The sequence below is a fragment of the Lolium rigidum genome, chromosome 2 (assembly GCF_022539505.1).
Source record: "Lolium rigidum isolate FL_2022 chromosome 2, APGP_CSIRO_Lrig_0.1, whole genome shotgun sequence".
NCBI classification, from domain to species: Eukaryota; Viridiplantae; Streptophyta; class Magnoliopsida; order Poales; family Poaceae; genus Lolium; species Lolium rigidum.
Window position 1 is genome coordinate 261,372,848 of NC_061509.1, and position 25,031 is coordinate 261,397,878.

The 25,031-nt window shown below is 45.6% G+C and overlaps 1 protein-coding gene and 1 long non-coding RNA gene across 2 annotated transcripts; both read right to left on the bottom strand.

Annotated features, from left to right (window-relative positions):
• Positions 1–1,579: 1,579 nt before the first annotated feature.
• On the bottom strand, positions 1,580–1,963 carry LOC124690845. Its single transcript, XM_047224173.1, has one exon. It carries the CDS (start codon positions 1,961–1,963, stop codon positions 1,580–1,582), a length of 384 nt encoding a protein of 127 aa, XP_047080129.1.
• A 21,334-nt stretch (positions 1,964–23,297) lies between these two features.
• On the bottom strand, positions 23,298–24,425 carry LOC124688658. Its single transcript, XR_006998595.1, has 3 exons — positions 24,392–24,425; positions 24,108–24,208; positions 23,298–23,421 (listed from the first exon to the last, which is right to left on the bottom strand). It is a non-coding gene; the product is annotated as an uncharacterized LOC124688658 (long non-coding RNA).
• Positions 24,426–25,031: the final 606 nt, after the last annotated feature.

Sequence of the window (25,031 nt, forward strand, 5' to 3'; positions counted from 1 at the left end):
TCATATTTGTCAGTTAGAATTAACCACTCATATGTCTATCCCTTTGCTTTTTTCCTAATCAACTCCGCTTTTTTCCTAATCAACTCCCAGAATCAAATACTATTGTATGTCAGAGATGTCTAGATGCCTGCAGGCTAGAAGGGTCCAAAATGATCTGTTGTTACTCAATTTATCCTAAAGAAGGTCCAAGTTGCAGTATAATTGTGCTCTATTTTTCACCTTTGAACACACTAATTATGAGAATTTTGCTGCTCCTACCAATTCGATTATTGAAAATAAAGGATACAACTTCGCAAGCCAAGTATTTGTTTTCATATTTGCAAGCCCAGTTTTTTGTATCCTATATTATTGTTGCTTCTTGATGTACTTAATTGTCTCGAACTGTTTCAGTGAAAACAAGGGCAAACAAACAATAATTTTGGCATCGGTTATTAACTCTCCCTTTTTCGGTGTGCCACTGTTATGTGATACACTAATGTCATATAGTTTTTATCCCTTCCCATAAAATAGTTAATACACTTTTTTTTTCTTAAAGTGTAGCTCTAAAACAGTTTTGGATTCTTCAGAACTTCCTTAGGAATTTTTTTACTCTCCTTATTATAGAAGATTGATGCATGTTCGATGCGAAAAGGCCATTATCTCCAAAACCAATGCTGGAGAACCAATGTGTCCAAGATGCTTCGTCAACACAAAAGCAGAAATAGGTATACATCAGGTTTGTCGATCTATACTCCGAATTGCATATAATGCAATGTACAACTGCTTTGTAGTCTCCTGTTTCTTCTATGTATTCCTCTGTATGACTCGATGTTGTTCTTCCTCCTTAATACAAAGGCAAAGAAAGGTCTGGTATCTTTTAACCGTCATTTACTATTTCATGTTTTATTTGAATGAAATTTGATATATCGCTTTGCAAACTTACATGGAGTCTGTTACCATTAGGTGCATTGTAAGTTTCTTATCATGAGTTAATGCTACCGATCCTCTCAGCTTATGCTCGATTTTAGCTTTCATGATTGTTGCAGCAACGCACGAGGTATCATCTAGTTAATTTAACGTAGAGTCCGGTTACTGTTTGAAAAAAAAAGAAATAAATGATAGGTTGAGAGCTATCCTTGTTTGGTTGCTGCGGGCTACGTTGTAAGTCGTGTGACGTTGTGTTTATGTCGTGTAGCCTGCTTTGGAGTTATATTGCACTTCTTGGTTTTTCTTATATACTTCATATGCTTTGGAGAGTACAGTTTTTTAGGATGTATTACATCATGATTCTTTTTTTCCATATTTAGTTTATGGTATGTGCTCTTCATATTCAGAAATTGAGCAATCGTACGTAGATGCGAGTGACATGCTAGCTGGTTATGGAACACACAATACGCGTACAGATCCAGAGGACTTGGAAGAACAAGGTACCATTGAAGAAATGCAATTTCAACGAGAAGCAGAAGAACATATAGCACTTGGATTCCTCACATGCAGTAAAAACGATCGAGTACCATGCATGCAACGACACGACTCGATCGATCATTTGATCTCCTGTCACTCCACGCGCACCGCCGCGCTGGCGCCTGGACGGGCTTCACTACCGTCCACCGACGGGGACGACGGGCGCGAAGGCGGTGGCGAAGGAGCAGTCGGCTCCAGCCTTGGCATGAATCGTGCTGACGCTCGCCGCGCCCTCCAGGAGGTCATCGAGCGCCCTGGCGTAGAAGGCGCTCAGCCGGCGCAGCGCCCGCCGGTACGCCGCCGCCACCCACCGCATCCGCAGCCGCCGGACCGCCCCGAAGAGGCTCCTCCGCGCATCGCCGAGCCGCGCTACCACCATCTTCTTCTTCTTCCGATCTCCCGGCGCCTCTCCCGGCAGCAGCGGCGCGCCCGTCGCCAGCACAGGACGAGGCCGTCGCGGTATCCGGAACTGCACGGCGCGTCGCCGCGGCGCGGCGCCCGTGCGCTGCAGATCTCCCATCGGCACTTTGCTTGCGAACGGCAAAATGAGATGTGTGTGCACTTGTTAATTAAGCCAGTGATTCGTGCGTGTAGCTGTACGTACAAAGTACATCAGAGCTAGTTTTATACTATGATGATGATAATGCTAACCTCAGGCGAAGCACATTGTTTATGTACGCAATATGGCCGAGCGTTGACGAAGAGGATGCTACGGGGAAGTGCGAGTCATAGGTCTTGGGTAATCGTGTGAGGTTGACCTTGCATGCAGATACGCATACGCACAGGTCATACTAGCTGCTAACTTAGTTAATTAACGAAGCGCATCTTCAACCTACTGCTCCACAGCCCACATGAGGTTCAGCTTCCATCTTACTAACAAGAGACACATCCACTCCCAAACATTTCATCAGCTATATGCACTGTAGTAATAATTCAGCTCGGTGTCGATCTTCTTGTTTTCTTGTTCTCTTCTCTGGCCGGTGCACCTCATCATTTAAATAAACTGTATAGTAACTCATTATGTTTCATAATTCTCATCATGTTTCATTGTGTTTCTAGATTTTTAATTTTAACAAAATAAACCTATATATTTTAGACTTGTTTAAAAGATGTTGCCGAAATAAATAGGCAGGTTGTCATTCTGAACAAAATAAATAGATGGATCAAATTTCAGATTGAAAATAAAATGATGTATTGATGCATGAGAGTGCCGGCGGTGGGGCATGTATTGTGCCATGTGCATGCAAAATATGTTTTAATGTGTCGGACCAATAAGAAAATGGTTGCATCATTCTAACTTTCAAAGAAATCACACGTAAATAGAGAGAATGTTTGAAATGAGCCTAGTTTTAAATTAACGAAGCCATCGATCAGTTAGGAGTTACACCAAGAGTTTAAACGCGCACACGCGCTAAACACACACCAAAACTAAAATATGTCAATCCGAAGTGCCAGCTTAATCAGGGGCGGGCCTAGGATTTTGAGCATGGGTATTCAAAATTATAAAAATATTTTATGACATATAATAAAGTTTATAAAAATTTGGAGTATGAACCAATAAATATAAGTATCTCATATGTACTTGAGAAACCCTCAAAATGAAGGATAGTTGGGCTTGAGAAAGTACGAGTTTACCAACATAAGATCTTTTTATACTCTCTCCAATACAAAATAAGTGTCTTAAGTTTGTCTAATTTTAAATGTATCTATACACTAAAACGTGTTTAGATAGATCTGAATCTAGATAAACTTGAGACACTTATTTTGGATCAGGAAAAGTAACAAAAGTACATACAATTCTAGAGTATCGAATATGTAGCCCGTACAAATTTATAACTGATTTAACATGAATACATGAGTAGAAATAACACTATATGAGCCTTTTATAACAAAAGCACATACAAAAGAATTATTTTGAAAACAAGGAAAAATGGAAAACATGGGATTTGAACCCTGCACCAAAGACTTAGCAATCACTTCCGAACCACTGAGCTACTCAGTCCTTTTGTGTAAACATAGGACGGTTTACTTCTATTATATATATTCCATAGAACGTTCGTATACCGGTATTTCTTTAAAATATTTGGGTATTCAACTGAATACCCTTGAATTGAAGTGGGCCCGCCCCTGAGCTTAATCCATGAAAAGGGTGATTTATCTTCTGTTGCACCGGAGCAATCACCACCCTGTCCATATCAACAAACATTCACCACACCAAGCCTGCAACCCAAGGTTGTCATCCATGCACGGTAGGTCACCTAGCTATGCGCCAGATTGTCATTTTCTGAAGTTGACCTATACACACAGTGGTTGTGGTTTTGCATGCAGATACGCACATATCATAATAGCTGTCAACTTGCTACTGTCAAACTGATATTGTGTGTGAACAAAACAATCTCACACTAAGAGCATCTCCACTCTTTCCCTCATGGCGTTCGGTGTCTGATCGTATGATGGGTGCCAGCGGGTAACCTCTAAATAGGGGGCACCGGCGCCCAACCGCATCCTTGAAACGCCTACCTCCAAATTTCAAACTTAAAAACATAGCATTGAATCGCCGATTAAATAGATTTCACACCCACAAAAGGATCAATATCTTGACGAACACATCATCTCAAATGGCAAGTCTCGATGAACACATCATCGCAAATCGCAGCATATCAATGTCTAGCGAACCAAAAAAAAGGAGGCACGCAGGGCGGCCGACATTAGATAGCCGCGGGAATCAAGCAATTTCCTCCATCGAGGAATCGGGGATGATGGTCGGCGTAGCGGTTGGCGATGGCAGTCGACGGGGAAGCGTCTGTGGATGGTGGAGTAGTAGCCGTCGCAGGAGTCGCGATGCTGGGCTAGGGCGCTGGGTGGGGGTGGGGGTGGGGGCTCGACTCTCGGGTAGGATAGTGGCGCGCTGCGCGGCGCACCACACCCATCTTGCTGACGCCACATCCTCCATCTTCGCGGCTTGCTCCGCCCGCGTGTCGACGAGCAGGATCGTCTTCATGGTTGGACGGTGGAGCAAGTCGATGGCTTGCATGGGGGAAATGGCGGGAATTGGAGCCGATGGAAAAGGGGAACGGGGTGATATGGTACCAATAATGAAAGATAATATTTTTGGGAGAAACTAGCCCTATCTCGCCGACGGAGCTGGCCCGTGCTTGCTTTTAGCGTCATCCGGCGCCCTCGATAGCCTTCCACCGGATTGGGTTCAGCCTAGGGGTGCCGGATGAAACTATGCACCGGCGCGAAAACAATTTTGAGGTGTGCGGCTGGGGAAGTATTTTAGCGTCGGCACCCTTGTTTTTGTTTTGGAGGCTATAGGGGACGAGTGGAGATGCTCTAACATTTGGAGTACGAGGTGCCACCTAGGGCTGTAAATTCGCTGTCCATTTGAAGGGAAATCTGTTGATGTCCAAACAAGCAAATTCCGGCCGAAAATTCTGGACAAATTCATCGCTGCTAGCTAGTTTGATAAATACAGTTAGTACCTTTTCAATCGTCATTGTCAGGCATGTAGAGCTCAATCCAAAGCAGCGTAACTGGGATTCCTCAGCTGTCTCTGCTACTCTGCTCGCGAGTTCTTTTTCCCCCAATACGTCCGGATCCGCTATGTCTGGATAACGGGACAACATCCCAAAACAAGTTTGAGTAAATCTCAGCACTCCATCTCCATTCTGGGTTGATCGACACAGCCAGGAGAGGGAAATGCTAACGGACACGTGAGTACAAAAATAGCCATGTATGAAATATGATGTTGGAATTGGATAGGTCTTGGCTCTTGGGAACGGTGATCATGTCAGAGGACGTTGACCTCCTACACACACAGCGGCATGCATCGATCATCGGCAAGCACAGGTTATCAACATGCTCAAGCTCGTGGTTGGAGATACGCCGAATCGGTTATGTAATCAGCCCAGGGCATCTCGAACCATTCCCACGCAACTCGTCCGCAAAACTGGGACCATTATGATATACTCCAGGAGATCGAGCACATCTAATCTGCAGTTAGGTAGACGCATATATATTGGCAACAAATCAAGTAGTACACATGTTGGAGATACGGTCAGTGTTTGTACAGCAAGTAAACGGTGTTCAGTCAAACGCATAGCGCAGTAGGCAGGTGTATCAGTTACAATAATTATAAACCAGCCATGCTGGTTATAGTGAAAGTACCCTAGACTAGTACTCCCTCCGTCCCAGTTCATAGGACTTACATGTATCCCTAGGTTGTCAATTTGGTCAACATAATATCATTTGTATAATATAAAAATTGTATAATTAGAAAGTAGAACATCTAAGCTTTCAAAATTGTATCATTAGAAAGTAGAACATCTAAGCTTTCTAATTTTTTTTCGATAAAGGGAATATATTAATATCAAGAAGATACCAATTGCACCCAGCCTCTGCAACAACGCACCACCCTAATGGCACTACGGATGCACACAGCCAAAAACAAGAAAAGAAAACTAAGAAAGAAAAGTCCCGCTACAAGTATCTCGGGCCTAACAACAAGCAATACATCCACCGCCAAGACAACACCTGAATTACGTACTCAGTCCCCGCTCTCAAAACAAATGCCTGCACCAAGGACATTGCTAGGCACAACCAATTAAGGCCAGACCTGTGTTTTCAGCCTGAAAGGTAGGACTCGCACTTCACCCGTGTTGTCGCCCCCACTTTCATACCGCTGCCGTGAAGCCCGGAACACCAAGCAAGTCCCTCAACATCGCAAAGACTTGAACCTCCCTTAGCTAGTCCTCCTCCGGCCTTCATGAAATTCTCTTCTTCCGACTTTCATCATGGATCCATAGTCACTTGATGTCAATCAAAGAAAAAGAGCTTCGCGCCGCTCCCTCCGTAACCAATCGGTCGGAATAAAAACATGGGTGCGCACGACCGAATACCTCCGATCCAACAAACTCCAGTGCAAAAGCACCGTTACATTCATCGGCGGAGCCTTCCGAACTCAACGCTCCGGCCGGATCACGAGTCCAGGGCCTCCGGTAGGTCCTCCTATTCACGCAAGAGAGGCCCTAGGACCGCCGCCTTTATTCAGGTCGGACCCCCACGTCGGCGACCATCCTGGGCTGGCCACTCCAACCCTCCACCGGCGACACCATCGCGGGCTTCCAAGCTCCTCCATCTCGCCGCCGGAACGAGTAGGTTAGCGATAGTTGCTTGACGATGCCTTGAACAAGATAATGGCGCAGACGCCGCCATCGCCCGCCATGACCGGAGTCGGCTCGGTTTTCACCGGCTACTATGCCTCCCCGTCTCGCTGCCGGCGCTGAAAGTGAGATGAAAAATCCAACACAGCCAGCCTGGCCGACCGAAGACCCGGACGTCCTCAAGCCGCGAAGAAGACCCAGCGAAGCCTCCTCGTGCCATTGACGAGACGTAGCCGCGATGGATCGCGATCTGAACCTCCGGCCCAGATCCGACCACACCGCAGCCAACATCCGCCGCCGACCGCCGGAGATCCGCCGGCCACCGCCATCCCGCTGCGTTCGGGCCGACGGAGGAGGAGGGTGTAGGCCGCCGCCCCCACACGCTCCCGCAGGCCGCGCTGCGCTCTGCCGACGGAGGACCGAGCCGCCACCGCCGCCTCACCACAGGGGCTTTGCCCCGCGGCGTCCTCAGCGACGGCGGTGGAGGAGTGGGGGCCTGTAGGGGAGGGGAGGGGGCGGAGTGGAGGGGAACTCCCCGGGGACGGCGGGCGGCGCCGCCGCCTCGGGGGAGAGGTTAGGTCGGGGGCTGGCCATCTAAGCTTTCTAATGATATCGTAATAATATATTACATTATTATTGTTAAATATACGATCTAGGGATACGTGTAAGTATTATGCAGGATGCTACTTTTACACTATGATGTATTGTGTAGTACAGTGTTATAAAATATAAATACTCTCATTATATATACTACTTCCATCCTAAGATTTAAGGCCTATTTTTTTCAGAAAGTTAAACTATGTTATGTTTGAGTAAGTTTTTATAAAAAAAATCATTAACATGTGAAATACAAAATTAATATTATTAGATAGATAATGAAATATATTTTCATGTGCTATCTACAAAATATCATATTCATTGATAGATTATTCTAAATTTTAGTCAAACTTTACTTGCTTTGACTTTTCTAAAAAAATATAAGCATTAAGCCTTGGGATGAAGGTAGTATGATTTATAAAATTTCAATACCAAATATTAGAAATTAGTTTTTTTTTTTAGTTCTACGTGATATATATGATACAATATTTATCTGTGCTATGACCTATGAGCATGATCGCTCTTGTCATTTATTTCACCGACATATCAGTTTTTTTGCATGTATAGAATACATAATATTGCTTACAACACCTTCATTATAGATATGTAATTGCAGCCTTAGAGCATGTTCAATAATAGAGTCAACAACCAGCTATAAGACATTGCTATGTTATCTAGAGCTAACCTTGTAGCTAATATGTATAATAGCTAGATAGAAATATATACTCCACTTTTCACTCTCACAAAATATATAAAAACCACTACGGGAAAAATAGGGGCTGCCGTGCAGGCTATCTTTGCCGTGTGCGCCCGCATGGCAAAGACTTCTTTGCCGTGAGCACTGAGAAAAACGCACGGCAAAGATAAGAAACAAGCGCACAACAAAGAAAACGATTCACGGCAACGACAGAAAAGAGTGCACGGCAAAGAAAGTTGCACGGCAATGACCCAACACGCCGCACGGCAAAGAATAACTGCACGGCAAAGGCTTTCGGCATTGCCTTGCCTCAACCTTTGCCGTGCGCGCAGCTTGGATACACGGCAATGTAGCCTTTGCCGTGCGTTCTGACTTCGATGTGCGCCATATTGCATTTTCCTTTATTTTCCCTTTTTATTTTATTTCATCTAATACTTATATTTATTTTTTTAATTAATTGGCTCTAGCACGGCAGCCGACAAAGAATCCGGGCTCACGGCAGCGTTAGCCCGCACGGCAAGAGAGCAAGACACACGGCAAAGATCAGGACGCACGGCAACGTCTTTGCCGTGCAACATTCGCGAAGCGCAGGGCAAAGATCTCGTTGCCATTGGAATTGTTGCTGTGCGAAGTCGCACGGCGAAGACTTTGCCGTGCATATAGTGCTCTTTGCTGTGCGATTCGCGCACGGCAACGAGCTGTTTTCCCCTAGTGAGCACGTGCTAGAGTCAACACTTGTACGAGACTTACATTCTATCTCATATTTTCTCTCATCCAACTAGGTATAAATGTATTTTAAAAATAAACTAAGCCTAAATATAATATTTAAATCCTTAAAACATGCTGACTAATATTTAAATTTTTAGCGTGTAGGTCGTTAGCAGCTCCATGCACGCACGAAATTGCATGACGCTAATCGGTTCCGGCTTAAATGCTTACTGCACATGCATTTCCAGCTGCCAGAGGATCAGGGGAAGACAGCACATGTACTTGTTTTTCCTAATGGATCATCTATCTCTTCTCCACCTCAGCGCCTATGAGGTTCTGGAAAAGTAAACGAAGTTCAGTTGAGTCAAACAAATAGCTAAGCTGATGCTTCAGTTTGATCAGTGGTGCGTGCGGAAGAGGGACTCGAAGAATTTAATTAGCACCCCGCGGATCCAGAGCGTACATTGACGAAAAATGCATGGCTAGTAAACTCATTTCTGTTCAAAACAAGCAACTTCAAGTTGGTTGATGCTGACACGTAAAGTTCAGGATATATTCGCAATGGATATGGTGTGGAGAACAGGTCGCTCGTGCACCGGCCGGCCGTTCGTTGTCGCCACATGCACACCATCAATTCAACGGATTAATTAGGGCACGCTCGTGAAATCGGCGTCCATTTGGATGGATGGTACGTACTAAACTGTTCACCGTCTGGACATATATATATCCATCGGCTGCTAGTTAGCTTGTGCAATCATGTGCAGTCACGGTTTTAAATTGGTGTTCTTGGCCACGCATGTTCAGCTCAAAGCATGAAGCCAAACAAGCCGACATGCAACTCAGAAGAAGAGACACTGCCCACTTTCCCCCTTCCTCTCTCTCACGGCTCTACAGTAACCTTGAGGGTCGTCCTCCACCGACCGGGCCGCCGATGACCGCTCCGCCGGATTAGCTGGCCGGAGTGCGTCTAGGTAGGCGCCGGAGTAGTTTAGAGTAGGATAGTGTTGTTGTTCTTGGCGCTATGCCAGTGTTTGGGCGGATGCCCCGTAGTGGAGGTGGCGCCATGGATCTCCGCCGGATCCAGTGCCTAGGCGTGCTGCTGCTGATCTACCTCCTATGGATGGAGGAGATCAGTAGAGGAGGGCGATCCACCTTCTTCAATAAGGTGGCGGCCGAGGATCTCGGTGGCCTGTGCAAGATCCAAGTTCGTCTGCCTCTTCTGGCCGGCCATGGCGGCGAGGGGAAGAGTGGGCGAATCTTGGTGATGCTTCCTCTTCATCTCCTGGCCGGCCTAGGTGGCGAGGGGGAGTTCGGAGGAGCTGCATCTCTCTTCGTGCCGGCTGATAGATCCAGGTCAGTGGATGGCTTCAACCGAGGAGGATTTCTTCTTCTCCCCTCTTCTCTGGCTCGCCATGGTGATGAGATGGAAGTGGAAGAAGATGAAGGCTCTCTGGGTAGGTTCTATCTGATGCCTACGGGGTGCTATGTCGATGAACTTCAACAAGCAGCTGGCGACCTTGCCACTGCTATCCATGGCCGCAAGGGCGGTGCCTCTTCAACCTCCAATGTGGAGGCCCTAAATCAGCTCTGTCACGGGTGCTCCAAGTCGTCTCTCTGCGAAGTGATTTGTTCCCCGCATGGAGGTGATGGACCGTGGCAGCAAGCTCTCGCCGGAAAAGGGCTCCGGAGCAGCTGGCTCTGGTTCCTTGGCGGCGACGCCTGGAGGATGCCGGCGATGTGTGGCAGAGACACCATTGTACTAGATTGCTTCGATCTTGTTCTGTATAGGGTGTTTTCTGTTAAGTGTAGGTCCCTTTGTTCAAATATTAGGTTCTTAGAGCCAGTATTTGCAAAGGGCTTACTGCTAATTGTAATCCTGCCACTTTAATGGAGTTTCTGGGGTCTTCCGGACCCCTCTCTGTGTCCAAAAAAAAAAGCCGACATGAGATTGCTCTGTTGGTGAACATGCTCCTGTTTGAAGCTGCGCATTTTTTTTTTCTTTCTTTTGCTATACGACCGGAAATGGCTGGATCCCATTTACGGGTAGGATAACGGGACATCATGTATGTTTGGAGGGAGTGACTGCGTCTCAGGAATCTCAGTCGATGGCTTTTGTGTCCACCATGTAGCATGCATGCCTAGTTCGCCACTTGCCTGATCATTTAAATTGTTATGTTTTCCCCTCCAACCGATCTGATGTAGCACACAGCAGCACTGTAGCAGCGTTCAGCTTGACGCGGCCCATGAACGTCCACACTCAGGCATCAATCACCAATCAATCACTAATAAAGTGAAATAAAATTGCACTTAGCTTGTACATTCATATCTTTGGAAAATTGATTGCTAGTTGTACCTTTTTAAAGGAAAGTACAAAAAATTAGGCTGAGTTGCACATATTTTAGGAAAAGTGCAACTCATATCGATCACCGGTTGCTAGTTGCACGTTTCTTCAGAAAAGTGAAACTTCTATCGACCGCCTAGTTGCTAGTTGCGTATTTCCTGACAAAAGTGCAACTCTTATTAAAAACCAATATCTAGTTGCATTTTTAAGAAAAGTGCAACTCATATTAAAAATAGGAAATTGGTTGTTATCTACATATTTTTTTTTTTGAGAAAATTGCAACTCGTGTTGGATATCCGTTGCTAGTCACACATTTCTTGAGAAAAGTACAACTTCCATCGATGACCGGTTGGCAGTGGCGGAACTTGGCGAGAAAATCAAAGGGGAGGGGGGGGGGGGGCAAATGGCAAAATATGAGCATTTGGGGGAGGGGGGGGGGGGGCAAAATGCCAGAAAATTCCTTCTAAGCTGCTCTAATTTTCTTCTACTTCAGAGTTTGGTACAAAGCTGCCCCCCCCCCCCCGGCTTGCTCTAAGCTCCGCCACTGCTGGTTGGTACTTACATATTTCCTGAGAAAAGTGCAACCCATGTTAAAACTGGTATTTAGTTGCAATTTAAAAATGCAACTCGTATTGAAATCGGTTGAAGTTGCACATTCTTTGACGAAAGTGCAACTAATGTGGGTTATCCCTTGCTAGTTGCACATTACTTAACCACCGCTTGCTAGTTACATATTTCTCAAGAAAACTCATAATAAAAACTTGTATGTGGTGATTTTTTTAATAGAAAAGTGCAACTCGTATTTAAAACCATTTGAAGTTGCACATTTCTTGAGAAAAATGTAACTCTTGTCGGATATCAGTTGGTAGTTGCACATTTCATATTGAAAGTGCAAATGGTATTGAAAACTGATTGATAGTTGCATATTTCTTGAGAAAAGATGCATCTCGTATTAAAAACCGATCGAAGTTGCATATTTCTTAAAGTAAAGTGCAACTCGTATAAAACTTGGTTGCTACTTGCACGTACAACAATCGCTCGTGTTAAAACGGTTGGAGTTGCACCTTTGTTTATAAGAAGACACCTTATTTGAAAAACCAGGTTGGTAATTACACGTATCTCGACAAAAAATGCAACCGAAGTATAAAAAAACATACAGAAAAAAATAGAAAGAAAGATGGAAGACTAGAAAAAAATACTTTTTAAAAAGACAAACAAATGACACAAAGTGTATGCCATATTTCTATGTAATGGTGCTGTATTGGTGTACTCCATTGATTTTTATGTAATGGTGCCGTATTGGAGTACGTCACTATGGATGCTCTTTCGGGCTGTAAGAGCATCTCCACTCGTCTCCCCGAACAGGCCCTCGGTGTGCCATTTTTTTATCCGGAAGGCGAAAAATGGCCCAGCCGCGCCCCCGGTTCCTCGTTTTTCGCCGGATTTGGGCTTTCATCCATCCGGCGAGCCCACGCTAACCCCGGCCAACCGGGGAGCGCTCGGGGACTCCGGACGCGCGAAACACCGAGAAATCTCTCCCGCGCTTTCGTTTCGTCTTCGCCGCAGAGGTGGCCCCGACCGGTCAGCGACACGCGCATCGTCTTCCGCGCACGCATCGTCTTCCGCGCGCAGTAAAGGCTGCCGCCGGTCAGCTCGCCGCGGACGCGTCGCATTCCACGCGGCATTAATCGCCGGCACTAGCCGCGCCTATATACGCCGCTCCGCTCGCCGCGACGCATATCCCTGCTCCACTCTCTCCCTCCACTCTCCCGATCCATGGCGTTCAACGACGAAGACGGCGCAGCCAACAACGGCTTCCCCCGCCGGTCGCTCCACGCGTGGGAGGGGCACCTCCTCCACCAGGCGGGGTACCCCTGCCCGCCGGACACGAGGCCTCCCGGCGGCGGGTGGCGGCTAAGCGCTGGTGGCGTGCCAATCCCGCCGCCGCCCCGTGGCCACGCTCGACGTCGCCATCGAGGAGGCTCGGATGGCGATGACGGAGGAAGAACGCGCCGACCCGCGCCACCACCCCGAGAACTACACGAGGTGGAACTCCTTCTTCCTCCGGCGGTGGGAGCGGGAACTGGCGTCCTACGACGGCCCGCCGCCTCCGCCTCCGCGCAACAACGCCGCGGGTCGCCGGCGTTGGTGGAGCGCGTCGAATAGGACGCTCCATAACGTCCTCGAGCACATCGAGGGCGGCAACTCCCCGGTGCTCACGATGCTCCCTCCATCGAGGGCATCGACCAGCCCGCCGCCGGGAAACAGCCGGCAGCCACGGCGCATGGCTGCCAGCTCGTCGTCTTCCGACACGGCATCGAGGTCGCTCTCCAGGTCGGCGCCATCCTTGGCGCCGGTGAAAAAGGAGCCGGCTTCCCCGCCGAGCAACCGCACGCGCGGCGGCGGTATCGTCATCCGCGAGCCCTCGACGGCACAAGGACGGCTTCGCCCGAAGCGCGAACAGGACACCTCCGGCGAGCGGAAGCGCAAGCCGGCGAAGGTGAAGGTGGAGGAGGCCGAAAGCGCCGAGAACGCCGCCATCCTCGAGACCGTCATCGCGAGGTCCCTCCAGGACCTCGTCCCCGCTGAGAACGCAATGCCGCTCGACCAGGCCTGCGCCTGGTCGAGGGAGCAGTGGGAGAAGGAGGAGGCGGAGCGGCAGGCGAGGCTCCTCCAAGACGTCGCTCGCTACCGCCGGCCTGCGACTCCTCCATACGGCGCCGCCATCCCCGTCGTCGACCTCGAAGCCTCCGACGACGACCTGTACAAGCCATCGCCGTCCCCGCCTCGCACCAGTGGCCGGTGGGGAGACGCCGGCCAAGGCAGCAGCCAGGCGGCTTCGGCGCCGCCGCAGTTCGACGACGACGGCTCCGACGACGATGGCGGCGACGGCGACATGGACTACACGGTGTTCTACCGCCATTTCGGCATGTAGAGCGCCGTGTTTTAATATTTACAGTTGTATTCCCCTAGCCGAATTCGAAATATAGTCGGATTCGGTCTCTATGTATGAACTTCGCGTAAATATCATTAAATTTAGTCTAAATTCGACCGTTTTATGCCGTAGTTTGTCAAGTTTCCGTTTTTCAAATTTAGATCACCGTCTTCACCTGAGATCGCGGCTGGCAAACTACTCCTCCCCACGCCAAATTTACGTCCAATCTAGACGTAAATTTCCCCGGATTTCGGCGTGGGGAGGGCAAACGAGTGGAGATGCTCTATTATCCGTGAGAACACCCGGATAGAGAGATTAAGAGGAATAGCGTTTATCTTTTTCTTTGATTTTTAATACCCATTGTCAACATCGTGTGCTCGCCCATTGTTGATGTTGGTTCCTTACGCGCATTGTAAGGGCTGAGCCAAGTGGAGGCCAAAACGATGAGTGAAGCCGCCCAATTTTGTCGACGACACTGGGGTGCGAGGGTGTCCCCCTGCGCTACAGTACACGTTGTTGATGATGGCGGAACATGATCAACAAAGGACGACAATGATCGCAGCTGTGATGATGCGAGGCGGCCATGTTATCGAAGTAGATCGGATTGGCAATCACCGTCGGTTGATTTTCTTCGCATGCAAGTTGGGGTAGATCGTACCGACTATTGCGGCGCAACATATTAAAGCGGTCAGACCAGACGGTTCAAACGGAGAGGCCGGCTCGACAAGAAGAGACCAGATACAGTTCGACAAGGACCCGACGAGTTTCGATATCATCATGGTTATGGTCTCTGATGCATGTACGATAAGCGTGCGCGTGTATTGCTCTAAGATTCGGAATTTCTGGTGCAGCTATACCGGTTTGATTCGGCAAAGGTGTGGACCGACTTATTTTTGTGTGCACACAAGAGAACAAATGAAGTCCTAGTTGGATGATGAAAGGCGTGACTTGGAGCTCACAAAAGTCACGATAGATCTGAACTATCTCGAGGTCAATAAAAGATGGGACTAAGAGGGCAATGTATCGAAGATGTCGTTAATTGCCTAGCCCTAATTCTCGAGCACGGAATCATCGGAAGCAAGGCATCGCACGCGAGAAGGCTTTGCTGAACCGGAGGAGAGGCTCAGGTTGATTCGATCGATCGTGACCTAAGTGATCTGGTAGGCGGGAGAGCAGCGAGAGGATGAGATGTCTTCCACAACTAGGTTCGAGGTGATGAATTTTGATGGTACATGTAACTCCCATTATGGCAGTCGAGGGTCAAGATTTTGCTAGAGCAGGGACTGCTGAAGACAATCAAAGCGGATGCGCCTGCCACGAAGGATGCTGATGACTGGGCTGAGATGGAAATCAAGGCCGTTGGTTCTATCATGTGATGGATCAGGAGTCACCAAGTATAATTTGATTTAAGGGAGCTCTTATCTTGTGATGTCTAATAAGTAGTGGCTTGCTACCTACAAGCCTGGTGATTTTGGAGTTGTCTATCAAGTCGATGGTGCGCCTCGGCGCATTATGGGAATGGTAGATATCAAGATCAACACTTAAGATGGTGAAGAATTGGTACTCCAGGATGTTAGATATGTGCCAAGAGATTAGAGGAATGTTATCTCGCTGGGGGAACTCCATGGTAATAGTTATGTATACCATGTTGATGGGGACAAATTGACCATGCGAGTTAAGAAGGACAAGAAGCTGGTGCTGAAGGGCAGACGGGCTAGGAATAACCTGTACAAGATACATGTGAGCATCATTTCGGGTGGAGCTGAAGAACAGGAAGCGACGGAGGTATCAGCCTAGGAAACCGAGTCCAATGAAGATTTGGACTCCGGCTCTTGCAAGTGAGAGACGAGAAAAACCAAGTTCAACATACACATATGTTCACGCGAATATGACAATTGACAAGTTGGCGACTTATTCGCCAAGTTGAAGATTGTTAAAGTTGTGTCGAATATATGTATAGGCTACAACTAGACTTGAATTATGTGGGTAGGTTACGTGTTAGAGTCATACTCTGTAACATGGGTCTAATATATAAAGAGCTGGGGTAGCCAAAGTAAACTAGACAAAAGCTAGGTTAGACACAAGATTAATTTTCGGGGACAATCTGGTGCCCGTGGCAGGGCGCTGGACCGGCGTGGCATTTGTAGATCTGACGTGTATATATACCTTGGGGGCTTTTCATCAAAGGTACTATGATAGTACCTAGGAGGAGCTCCCGTAAAGCATGTCCCGCATATGTAGGCATTCATCGATGAACTGCCTTACCAAACATCATCTCCCGTCTATTTTCTGCAATGATCTAATTGCTTATTGTGCTAACACTCCCTATTCCATAGCAACGGCGATTACAATCATATATTTAGTTTAATTGTAAACTAAAATCATGACGATGACTCATTGCCAGCTAACTAATAGCCAACAACATTTTTTGTGAAAATGTCACTGGAAATAAAAGAAACATGCGACATTACAAAGCACCACAAGAATAACGAAAATTAAATTGATATTCTTGAGATGCCCTTTCGTCTTCAACCTATGTCCAATGTCGACAACACGTCTCCGCTGTCGCTGCTCCCTGAGCTGGCCTGACGTTGTTTGTTGTGGAACCTTTGATGAAGCTCCTTAACGACCTGGAGATCTCCACAGCCAGAAAAAGTCCCCTTGATAGACGCGACAATTGCCAAGATCCAAAGACAATCAATAGATCTAGCAACGCAAACCCTCATGGGCCCTTCACTCTGGATTGGACGCCCAGGAGGGACATGACAAAGAGACCTTATTCCAACTGAAAGTGCATGGATCCCCCATGTGTGGTTTTGGTAATTGATGACAATCCCTATGGACTAATGTTTGCATTGAGTTATATTTGTAGGAGTGGTTCATAGGCAATGCTTGAACCATATGTTGGCTTCAAGGTTGCAATAAGAATAAATTGATGAAGAATATCAAGTGTCAAGTATGTCTTGAAGATGAAGATGAAGTGAGCCCTCAAAGTTAACTTCAAAATATAAACATGATGAAGAATGAAGAAATGAAGCACAAGTTCAAGATGAGCCAACTCGAAGAGATCATATGCTTGAAGCTTGTCATCCATATGGTGATCATGGATATGTGAAGATGCACCGAAGAAGAAGCTCTCCCATAGTGGAGTATGGGGGAGCAATTGGCAAGACTTCATCAAGCAAGCACAATCAAGAAAGGTGTTCCATCTTGTTGCGGTCAAGACCGTCATTATCGAGCTCAAATGGAATGCGCAAGATAAAGGTTTGCTCTTGATAGGGTTTCTTTCTCGCCGGTCTCATGGTGTAGTTGGAGGCCGGTTTATAGTTTAGCTGTCGTACTATCAAGAGGGCTCTCGAGTGACTAACTCGATCGTATCATTTGGAGAGAGCTCAAACATTTGCATCCTTGCATCATCTTTCTTGGTTTTTATTTGGATCTTATCCATGTAATGTTTTAGCGCTTGTGCTTATTCTTATGACAAGCTCTAGTTCATCGAAAACGGATTTCGCATAGATTACTTGTTGCGTTTTCGAGTTTGGTGATTTTCTCGGTTTCTCATGTTGAGGTGTTGCACCTCTAAAATTAATAGAAAATCATCCCCACTAGTTTCCGTATTTTATTGGGGTAGCTCTTGTCATCCTCTTTCCAACAAAATTGGTTTCACTCAATTCAGAGCTACCAATCTTTAGATTTTGATTTTACAAGGTTGATAGGCCGGATAATCCGGCGCCGGATATTTGCACAATATCCGGCCCCTAAAAATCGGCTAAGGACTTAAGCGTCCAGTCCCCTGGACTCTGGCCGGATATTTTGTCGAGGCCCGTATATTCTAGGCTGGCCGGATTATCTGGCCCTAGATTCTGCAACGGTTTCCTCCTTGGGCTAAGGCTTCTCTTACTCTCTATCTCTCTCCTCCATTGTTGATCTTGAGAAGCTTCCTCCATCTCTCAATCCCTCCATGATTCTTGCCCCCCTTTTGAGGGAAAAGAGAGAGGAGATCTAGATCCACACTTTGACCAAACCATATCATCTCTTTGTGAGTGAATCTTTGGGATCTAGATCTTGGAGAATTTTGTGTTCTCCTCTTTGTTATTCCTCTCTTATTCCCCCAATAGCTTCTGTAGCTTTATTGGAATTTTAGAGAGAAGGACTTGAGCATCTTAGTGGTGTTCTTGCCATTGCATTTGGTGCATCAGTTTGAGTTCTCCACGGTGATTCGTGGAAGTGAAAGCAAGAAGATTGTTACTCTTGGGTTCTTGGAACCCTAGACGGATTCTAGGCCTTTGTGGTGATTTGTTGGGAGCCTCCAATTAATTTATGGATGTGTGCCCCAACCTTTGTGTAAGGCCCGGTTTCCGCCTCGAAGGAAATCCCTTAGTGGAACCGTGACCTAAGCCTTTGTGGAGAGGGTCACCGGAGAATAAGTTGAGGCGCCTTCATGACGCTCGGTGTGTGGTGTGACTACCGCATCTTGGGGTGAGGCATTTGTGGCATTGGTGTGCATCGAGCAACCGCACCTCAAGGTGAGTCCATTTGTGGCATTCGGGAGAACTAAGCCACCGCACCTCTCCAACGGAGATTACCACTCGCAAGAGTGTGAACTTCGGGATAAATCATCGTCTCCCATGGGCCTCGGTTATCTCTATATACGAGCTCTTTACTTATGCACTTTAATTTTTGATAGCCATCGTGCTTGAAGTTATATATCTTACTATCACATAGTTTCTTGTATTGCTTAGCATAAGTTGTTGGTGCACAATAGTCTTTGGGCTTGACAAAGTAAACACTAGTTTTATTCCGCATTTGTTAAGCCCATCTCGTAAAAGTTTTAAACCGCCTATTCATCCCCGCCCTCTAGGCGACATCTGTGTCCTTTCACCAACACGTCATCGCTACCTCCACCTTGCCGATGCCACTAGGGAAACAACCCAAGAGAAAAATGGACCTACAAAAAAGCATGCGATGAAGAGGATGGGTCCCACTCCTCTATCCGCCGGTGTGGCCGCCGGATGGATGGGGGGATGGGAACGGGTTGGCTGGGAACTGGTGGCGGCGGTGGGCACGCAAGGGGAAGGAGAGAAGAGACGGTTTTTAGTCTGGTAGTCGATAAGCACCAACTTAGGGTTTATGACTATCTTTTGTTCAGGAACCCATGCCTTACTGGATTTGAGGACTCGAAGAAGAGGAGGCTCCACCCGGCAAGGATCCTCTGCCTAAACCTTGGAACTGCGTACCTCATCATGGGAAAGGAAAATAAATTATTTCTTATAATATTGGACTTTCCATCTATGCTTTTATCTATGGTACATAGCATACCTTGTTTATTAATTTTGTGCTTTCAGTGTTATGTATATGATACCTTGTTTATACATGTTTTTTTGTTGATCATGCACTACATGTTTTGCTTCATTGGTAGAATGGATCCACATAGCATAGAGCATATTTAGAAAGAGGAAAGACGATGATGAGGATGAGGTGTTGTTATTTATTATTTCATCATTGTATGTGCATCTTAGTGAAGTTGAAAAAACTACACGATGTCCCTCCTTCCTATATGGAAAAAGGAAAGTTAGGGAAATCCTTTGTGGGAATATTAAGGACTGTGTGGTTGCTTTTAGAATGGAACCTCGCATCTTTATGTGGTCGGCAAATCATCTTAGAGATGAAGGATTGCTATCAGATACTAGGTTCAAGGTGGAAGAGAAGCTTGCGATATTTCTTTATATGATCTCACATAATGCTTCCTAGGAAGATTTGTTACTAAAGTTTAAGCATAGTGGATGTTCATTCGGCAAGTACATCTAGCAATTCTTTGATATAATTACCATTTTAACAAGACAATTTGTGAGGCCATTGTTAATTAACAAACCTCATCCAAATATTTCTATAGACAATCGTTTCTTTCCATATTTCGAAACTCATTACAATTCTTCTTTTTTTCCGTTATGGGGGATCCCCGGCCCCTGCATCAATGGATGCACACAGCCGTACATTACAGTTCTTCTCTTTAACCCATCTAGGTTCCAACTCTTCTCTTTGATATCTATGCATATAGGTTTTAGTTCTTGTCTTTCACACTTATTCATACTTCAATGCGGGATTATTTAGGAGCCATAGATGGTTCTCATGTGCCCATCACTATGTCTTTTGGTAGTCAAGCTCCATGGAAAAATAGGAAAGGAACCCTTAATTAACCAAAATGTTATGATGGCATATGATTTTGACTTGAACATAACTGATGCTGATGGTGTTCCTCACAACTTGGACACTGGTATCGGACCACAACGAGGAAACAACTCCATTTATGCCTCCGTTTAGTGACTGCCCATGCCTTTGTTTATGCATTAACATATATACTAGCAGGAGCTGGCGCGGCGGCACGCCGCGCCCATGCTGTAACATGGTAGTAATACTAAGTTTAGCATTCTTTTATATTACTGAAAAGATACTGAAGGATAGACAATTCGCAAAAAGAAGATAGTGAAGGACAGATGATTCGCAAAAAAAAGATACTGAAGGATAGACAAACAGCAGGTACCACTGCTGGATTTCGTAGCTCGTTAAACATGGGCATGGAGCTTTTGTGTGGTAAGTTATAACTGAATCTGTTGCTATAAGTATGACACACATCTTTTATATAGGAAAAGTGCTATACTGAGATGAATATGGGAATATCTTTATACAGATGCAGATAAATCAGTGGAATATAAGTGCGTGTTGATCATGCATGCAGCGTGCTACGAATGGTAGTTCAATACAACAATACAGAGGTGATGTAGTTCAGAAATCTCACAGGTAATACATATAGCAATACAGCAGTGTGAAGCCGATGTAATTCAGAAACCCCATAGATCATACATATAGAAATATAGAGCTGCTGTGTTCAGACATTTCACAGATAAATGCAGTGCACATAGCTGCATAGTGATCATAGACATGACAAGGTTTGCAAGGTAGATAAACACAACAGAATAGAGTAACCTGCTACTCGAAAGTTCACAGATAGGCAGGTTGCATGCTTTAACACAGATCACAAGTTCACAACAATCGTAAGCAAAAGTAATCTTTGATCAAGCATTTAGGTGTTGCATCACCCAATATGCCCAGAGATTTTTTCAGAGCCATTGCTCCCGATTATGACCACCTTCACTGAGAAACCCATAGTGTAAGTAAACAAAAACCATCACCTTCTTAGATGTTGTTGCCTCGGCGAATTCATCCCATCCATGCTCAATGAAGACACACCTCCCCCACTCCAAGTCTCGCACGCCATGCATCTTCAACCACGTTGCCGAGCACGATCTTCCGTCAAAAATCACCGCCTTTAGAACCTTGAGCAGGCCATATGGATTAACACTGACCTTGCGCATCAAGTGACATCGGAAGTTGGCCTGTCGCAGGCACCCAACCAGCGTGCGCCTGCCTCGCTTCACTGTTCCTGGCCTATCTTCTTCGAGCTCCTGCGCGGCCTTATTCTTTTTGCCTCCCACGGTCGGTATAATAGCCTGCTGTTTCACAGTGGGGCCCTCAAATGGTGGAAAACCAGGAGGAGCTCTGATTGCACTCTACCTTTTAGTCTTCTTTGCTGGGGGCGGCGTAATTGCAGATCTTTCCTCTGTTTTGACCTGCATCTGGTATGCCTGCAGTTGTAAAGTTAGTACAAAGATGCACAGAACAGTCCCGTGTCGCCGGAGAAGGGGAACAAGAGAAGTCGTGGCATGTACATATATGAGGTAGCTGATGGTGTGCTTTTCATGTCGATCTCATCGTCATGACAGAAATGTTGAGCCTGGGAGTAGATCTGGGTAAATTTTCAGATCGGAGAGAAAAGAACCAGTGTTGTAAGTCGTAGCTCCATGGTGAGAATTCTGAGGGCGCAAGTATTGGATGCTAAATAGAGATTGAGCAGTTCCATCCATTATTTTTTCCTGGTAAAGGAGATGATAATAACATGGTTTCTTGATGTAGAAAGTGTATGTGTTGATCAATGTTATACCTGAACCTGTTAATGTGAACCATGTACCAGGAAAGAAAAAAAACCTGACTAACCTGCAGGAATAACTACAGCCCAATAACCACCACAATCAGACAAACCACATGCACAACTATCACAAGAAACCTGCAGGAATGCAATGTCACAACCAAATTCCGGAACTAAGGAGCAATATAACCAAGACCTTGTACCAATAAAGCATCAGGAAACACAAAACTGACACCTGATTTAGCATGTCCTTAGGATCCAACACTAAGAATTACAGAACACAACAAGCGGAATCCGATCCCCTAGCATGCGGTTTCATCCCTACAGGTGATAGCAGTGTAGAGGGTGCACTGGGCACCATGTTTAGCTGCACCACCATTGGTTGTGATGTGTGCTCAGTGCCTCACGGGGAGTCAGGGCTGCCCAGCGGTGACTGTCAGAGGGAAAGTGGCTCAATTATTGGCTCTACTTCGTGCAGTTGGAAGCAGTTGTACTCTGCATCAAGCGAGGTGCTCGTATAACCACAACAATGAATATCTTGCCACATCAACAGCTACATCAGGTGGAATGTACTCGGCATGTGGATGGAAGGTTGTATCGAATACTCAACAAAACAACTCCCGACTACATTCTCTCATGATTTACGGTGAGATGCTTTTTTGTCAAAACTAAGACTACATTGCAACAAAGAATACCAGCATATCACTGCAACTCACAATGAGTCTTTGTCAAAATTAAGACATGTTCATATAACCCATAATTGGTTGAAAAATCCCACCTTATAAGTGGAAGCTACCTCACGAATCTGTAACATAGTTTTCTTAAAACAAACTCGAATGGAGTGAAATTCTGATCAGGTCATCAGTTCTACTATAAAATATCATCTTGTGAAATTACAAATATGAAAATTTCAGAGAAGAATAAAAAGATATCCATATTGTTGTTCTTGCAAAAACATATGTTTGCACTGGACCGATTCACATCCATACAGATATAACAACTCACCAGGACCAGTAGAGTGGATATATTTTCATACATGTACAATGAATATTAAAATAATGCACAACGGTAAAAAAAATCTTAATTTCCAAGCAACGTAAATTAATGAAGCAGTCCATGCCAATAAGAACACAGAGAGCAAAGAAGCCACAGAGAAACATACCTTATGTCAGAAACAGAGAAGTTTGTATGATATGCAAATGTGTAAGAAAAAGGTCTTCCATCAGACGTGAGACTCAAATCCCCCAAAGCATCAAGAGCAATTCTGAAGCCAAACTCAAAACTGTTATTGTTAAATAAGAAAAGAGCAGAGTCAAATATGTGTATACATGATCAAATGCATAAAAGGTTGTCAATGTGTCAATTCGTGGTTTAAGCCTCTAACACAAACCTGTGGGGCCATATATTTAAATCATCTTCATTAGGCTTCAGGATAATATCAACAAAAGCTTTAATTGAAGGATTTACTGGTAAAGGGGGTGGATTATCATCAATTGTCCAAAGCCGATTCCTTGCAAATCCATGCTGCTCAAGATTTCCATTAGATCCAAACTGCATTAACAGGGTCGTTCTTAGTGATCAGCCGAAAATACTTTTAGCATGGTCAAGTCATTAAAGGTGAATGTTGCATACTTGGGGAAAGCAAATGGGTATCCCACCGCGGACCGCTTTGGGAGGTTTGAAATTGGCGTACAAAAGAGAAGTTCACTTTCAAACCAATTAAAGCATCGCTTGATATAGGTGACAAAATATTATTGTAGAGATAGGGAGAATTAACTTGAGATGGCAAAAGAGAACAAGTATTTTTCATCCATTTGATCAAACATCGTTCAAGCAATGTAGCCAGGTTCACTCAGTAGTGTTGATAAAAGTATTTGTAGTTCCTTCGGTATAAGTAAACATGTGTTAGAGTGATGCCCAGCCAAACCTCCACTGGTTTGTAGCATACACATCAAATGGAAACCAGCATAGAAACTCAAAACACTAATAATTCACCTGGATATGGCATAGTTCAAAATTCGGACAAAAGGCCTGAATGAATACAATACAGAATCAACATGGAAACAAATTGATAGGAACATACGGAGGATTAATGGAAGAGGAAGCAGAGTACTAAACATGAACGAGAAGTTTTAAATAGTTGCAAGGTTGTGATATTGGTCATGATAAAATTACTATGCAAAGCTTGTTGTTTCTGGCCTCATCCTGGAGCTAAGAGCAAGGAGAAACAGTAATACCTTCAAAGGAACGCCTTGAAACTGAACGAACTGATGCATCAACCGTGCTGCACGAATGTCAGTACTTAAGCAAATGCACGCTAATTTTGAATGTTCAGTTCCTGATAAAGCAACAAAAAATATCAATCATCATCAAAATTAACCATTACATTTCTAGAGCACGTGCTGAATAGTGCAGTGAGAAAAATCTACATGAATAAACACACTGTACATATTGCCAACCATTTGTTGCAAATCACCTAAATAGTGCAGTGAGAAAAAAAAATCATAGTTTAAGATGATACCTCGAACAGCCAGTTTAGTCTTTGAGGCCTAAATCTGCAATGCATAATGCCAACCGTTGGCATAAGAAAAATCATTGTTTAAGATGATACCCATGAATCATTCGATTGTGTCCATGCTTGACTATAGAATGCGCTCCAATATGTAATTGCAGAATCTCACAGCGAAAAAAATCAGATCACCAGACGGCTAGCAAGAAGTCCCAGATGCACTGCATGCTAAGCTGAATAAATTGATTTAGCCCACACAGACCAAGTGAGAAATCTGAAAGTACACTGATTGAGTTCTTGTAGGCATAAAAACAAACACTTCTTAGGCACCAAAATCACAAACCAGATCATCTAATCATCAGAAAATTCCCATCGGCACCTACCTCCTTCCCGCTTCCGGTCCTGAGCTGACAGGAAGGAACTGGGGCAGGGGCTGCCATGACAGCCACGGAGAGAGAGAGAGAGGAGGGCGCCCGTGCCAGTGAGAGGAGGAGGCTTCAACGGCGCCCCACTCCAGTCGGTCCGCTCTGCCGGCGACCACACACACGTCGTCGGGTCATCAACCGTGCCACCAGCCACCTCGAGAAGGAAAGGAGAGGTCCGAGATCCTTCTCCACGCTGTCAGCCGTCTCGGGAGAGAGAGGAGGGCACG

What these genes read in the sequence shown, in the direction of transcription:
- LOC124690845 (XM_047224173.1), bottom strand. Translation starts at nt 1,963, where the DNA reads ATGGGAGATCTGCAGCGCACGGGCGCCGCGCCGCGGCGACGCGCCGTG.